This window comes from Aotus nancymaae, unplaced genomic scaffold (genome assembly GCF_030222135.1).
Source record: "Aotus nancymaae isolate 86718 unplaced genomic scaffold, 86718_ANA_hifiasm-v0.15.2.pri h1tg000108l, whole genome shotgun sequence".
In the NCBI taxonomy this organism is placed as follows: domain Eukaryota; kingdom Metazoa; phylum Chordata; class Mammalia; order Primates; family Aotidae; genus Aotus; species Aotus nancymaae.
In genome coordinates, this window is record NW_026988523.1 from 37,722,091 (window position 1) to 37,726,157 (window position 4,067).

Genomic DNA, 4,067 nt, shown 5'->3' on the forward strand with positions numbered 1-4,067 from the left:
TGACAGGGGATGCATTTCCAGAAAGGGAATTGGGGAAGTTAGCAGCAGCAACTTTCAGAACTTTCATGTCTGTCTTGGCTCTTCTATTCTCTTTCCTGGTCCTACTATGTGAGGTCACTGAAGAGACTAGCAGGAACCTAGTTGCTGGAGTGCAAGGAGGAAGCCAACCTGTGCTAAAAGCAAGAGGGTCCATCTCTACTGCTTCAGCTGTCACCAGCATGGTAGAGGCATTAATGTAAACTGCCATCCACTTCTCATCCACAGCCTGCATACAGCAGTTTATCATTCTTTTTAAAAATAATAGAACAAGTAGCTGCAGCAATAGGAAAAGAGGATAGACATGGGAAAGATAAGTAACATTGAAATTTTGCTCTTCCAAGAGGCTTTTTAGAATCTCCAGGATCTGTATCTATTTCCCAGTCCAACCAGCCCTCTTCTGATAGTGAAGAAGCCTTCCAATAGCATCTTTCATGTCCTTGTTTCTCAGGCTATAGATGATGGGATTGAAAAAGGGAGCAAGGATAACAAAAGTGACAGCAATTGCTGTGTCCCAAAACACTGAGTAGGTGGCTGAGAATCTCAAATACATGACAGCCACACTGCCAAAAAATAGCAAGAACACAGCAAGGTGAGCCGCACAGGTGGAAAAGGCCTTGTGACGACCTTCAGCCGAGGGCATTCCCAGAATCACCATAATAATTCGGATGTAGGATAGAGCAATGACCACAAAGGAGGCTAGGATTTCCACTGCGTGGATGGCATCCACGATGACCACTAGGGATGTATCTGTGCAGGCCAAGCTCAGCACAGGTGTGAAATCACAGAATATCTGGTGGATCTGGTTGGAGCCACAGAAAGGCAAGGTGGCAATCCACGCAATCTCAGGGAGCACAAGGAGGAAGCCACAAAAGCAGGATCCAGCTGTCAGCTGGATACAAAGTTTGGGAGTCATGATGGTTGGGTAACGGAGAGGATTGCAGATAGCTATGTACCTGTCAATGGCCATTGCTGTCAGGACACAGCCTTCTGTGATACCAAGTGAGTGGAAAAAGTACATCTGCATGAGGCATCCAGCCACAGAGATGCTCTTCTGCTCACTGACTAGGCAGGAGAGCATCTTGGGGATAGTAGATGTGGTATACCAGATCTCCAGGAAGGACAGGACACTGATAAAGAAATACATAGGGGTGTGCAGGGCCATGTCCACCTGGATGACAATGAACATCATTAAGTTTCCAGTTAGGATAAATCCGTAGATGAGAAGCAAGGGAATAAAGAATGAGAGGCCGCCTCTGTGCGGATGCGGGAACAGAGAGAAGAGGAACTCAGTCACCATTGTCTGATTCTCACTGGTCATCAACTGTGTCATCTGTGAACAGAGAAAAGGAAATAAGAGACTCCTAGAATTGGAATGTTGATTACCCACTGAATTTTCTGTCATGATTTACTCAAGCTGATTGTAGAATCTTCCCGAAGAGACCAGTTAGAAATATCTCTTAAGCTTTACATCCATGCCAAAATCATCTGAAATATTTACTGTTGGACCCCTAAATCACCTTTTCTTTCTGGTAAATATCTTCCATTGATGTGCACAAAGCAAAGCAACACACAAATTTCATTCTCTGGAAATATTTTCTGTAAGTTTGGTCACTTTTTAATTTCTGGTTCCATCCCTCTGTGTTTAGCCTTAAAACTTGTACCTTCATTTTAAACTGTTTTTTACTCTTGTTTTTCAGAAAAGTTATTAATTTAAACACATATTATTGGAGCTCTTTTTCCAGCAATGTTTATGTTGCTTCACCATATTCCCCAGCACTGATATCTAGCCTGAGCCTAGCTAAAGAATTCAACTTTGCTGGGCATAGTGGCTCACACCTGTAATCCCAGCACTTTGGGAGGCCAAGGCGGGTGTATCACCTGAGGTCAGGAGTTTGAGACCAGCCTGGCTAACATGGTGAAACTCTGTCTCTACTAAATATAAAAAAAAATTAGCCAGGCGTGGTGGTAGGCACCTGTAATCCCATCTACTTGGGAGGCTGAGGCAAGAGAATCACTTTCAATTCAGTCTTTAGTACTTACCCTGCCTGACACCATGAGAATGCTCCTCAAAATCTCTGCAGCCACCTGCCTCTTCTCCTAGCTTGTCAATAAGGGTATAAATGTCTCTCAGGCCTCTTCCAGGAATATCTAGAATGGAAAGATGGTCTTTCCTGGGAATTTCTCTTTGTATGATGCAACGTCTAAAGGAAAATCATGTATCTTTCTCTCTCCTCTAAGGGACAAATTAGGAGAAAAATGTTACCTAGTAGACATTCCCCAGGGTCAGGTTTCATAAGTTGTCCTGGGACTATAAAACCTTTTCTCTCCTATAGGAGTAGAGTATAAAGCTGGGGACTGGGGCATAGCTGTGGGAGTCAGAATAAACTTCAGCCAGGATCATTATTCTCTGGAATACTCAGTCAGTAAACACTCCTTTCCTCTCCACTTTTACTCATTTTCACTATGATTTCTTTTCCCTCTGCTGATACAATCAACATCATCGTATTTTTTAAAAAATGTATTTGTATGCTAATAAAAAAACAGCTAGCATGGTAAGATTTATGTGGTTTGCTTTTCATCACATTAAAAAAAACAAACTATTTGTATAAGGCAAGCAAGACTACAGTGATTCCCATTTTGCAGATGTAGAGACTCAGAGAAGCCAAAGGCTTTCTCCAGTTCACACAGGCAATACAAGGCATGGAAGAGATTGAGCCTTAATCCTCTAAATTCAAATCTAGGTGAACACTAGCATTACCTTTCGATTATATGTCTAGTGATTAGGCCCAAGTACATATTCCCTGGTCTTTTGAAAAGACTTGGTCTTTTCTTACCTTCCAGCATTGATGGCAGTGGTGAACCATCTGGAGTGGCCACCACCTTCAGGCCCACTGCAGCAGGAAGGTGTGGCTGGGGCGGGAGCCGGGTACAAGGGGGAGACCTGCCCCTTCTGAGTTGGGGTGGGAGCTCCCCAGGTGTCACTGCAAGCCACTGCTGCAGACCCAGGCATCCTTGTGCTCATGGGACCCAGGAACAGGTGCTCCTGGGTGCAGCTGCATTCACCCATACCCAGGCTGTAGATCTTGGCCACCTGCTCCATGGAGCAGACAGAAGCCCCACCCAGGAAGATGGGGCTGCAGCCACCCAAGTCATGACTGCAGATCATGGCCTCCCACCCCCCCATGCAAGTGCAGTCACCCAAACCATGGATGCAGACCCAGGCATCTCTGCACTCCTGGGGGCACGGGAAGGTCCCCCCTGCCCTCACAGGCTTGAAAGTGCCTGCTCCTGCTGCCTGGCTTCTCCCTGCTGTCGATGTCCACTCCAATCTAGGAGCAAAGTAGGGATGAGCCCTAGTGCTATTGCAGTCTGTCCAAGTGTGCATACACTTGGGGCAGGGCTTATACACCAGCCCCTTGACGCCTTGCCCCCCTCCAGACTTTGGGCACCAACAAGCATAGGAGGGAAGCTGAGGGAGCACTGAGGGAGCCATAAATTCCCCTTCACATGTATAGCCGGGCAGCCATGAACAGCAACAGGAGGCAGACAGGTTCCTGGGCAGAATGGGGAAGGTCCCTGGTAAGATCCCACGTTCAAGCCAGGGAGAGCCTGAAAACTGGGGGACTGAGCTGCCCCACCAGAGTGGGAACTGGTGGTGCCTTTTCCAGACTGCCTATGGCTGCCCATGGACCAATAGGAGTGCACTTCCTCCCCTCTGAGACCCATAGAAGCCCAGGGCTTAGCCAGAGCAAAAGTCCAGGGATAACAAGGTACAGACAGGAGCAACCCACTCTAGGGCCTCCTTTCTGCTGAGAGCTGCAGAGATGACAGAGACAATGAGTGATGACAGTATGACCTGCCTACAGAGAGGAGCTACCCTCTTTGCCAATAGATGAATACCTGTGGGGATGACTTGCCTAGCCGAGAGGAACTAACCTCTCGGCTAGAAGCTGAGCACTCATCAGGAAACCCAGGCTGCAGAAAGGAGCTGCCCACTGTGTGTTTACTCTGAACTGTTCTGTCACTCA

The 4,067-nt window shown here is 47.0% G+C and overlaps 1 protein-coding gene across 1 annotated transcript; it reads right to left on the minus strand.

Moving 5' to 3' along the window:
* Positions 1-365: 365 nt before the first annotated feature.
* On the minus strand, positions 366-1,527 carry LOC105715531 (olfactory receptor 6K6). Its single transcript, XM_012449956.2, has one exon. The coding sequence runs from the start codon at positions 1,439-1,441 to the stop codon at positions 410-412; it is 1,032 nt and encodes a 343-aa protein (XP_012305379.1). The 5' UTR covers positions 1,442-1,527; the 3' UTR covers positions 366-409.
* Positions 1,528-4,067: the final 2,540 nt, after the last annotated feature.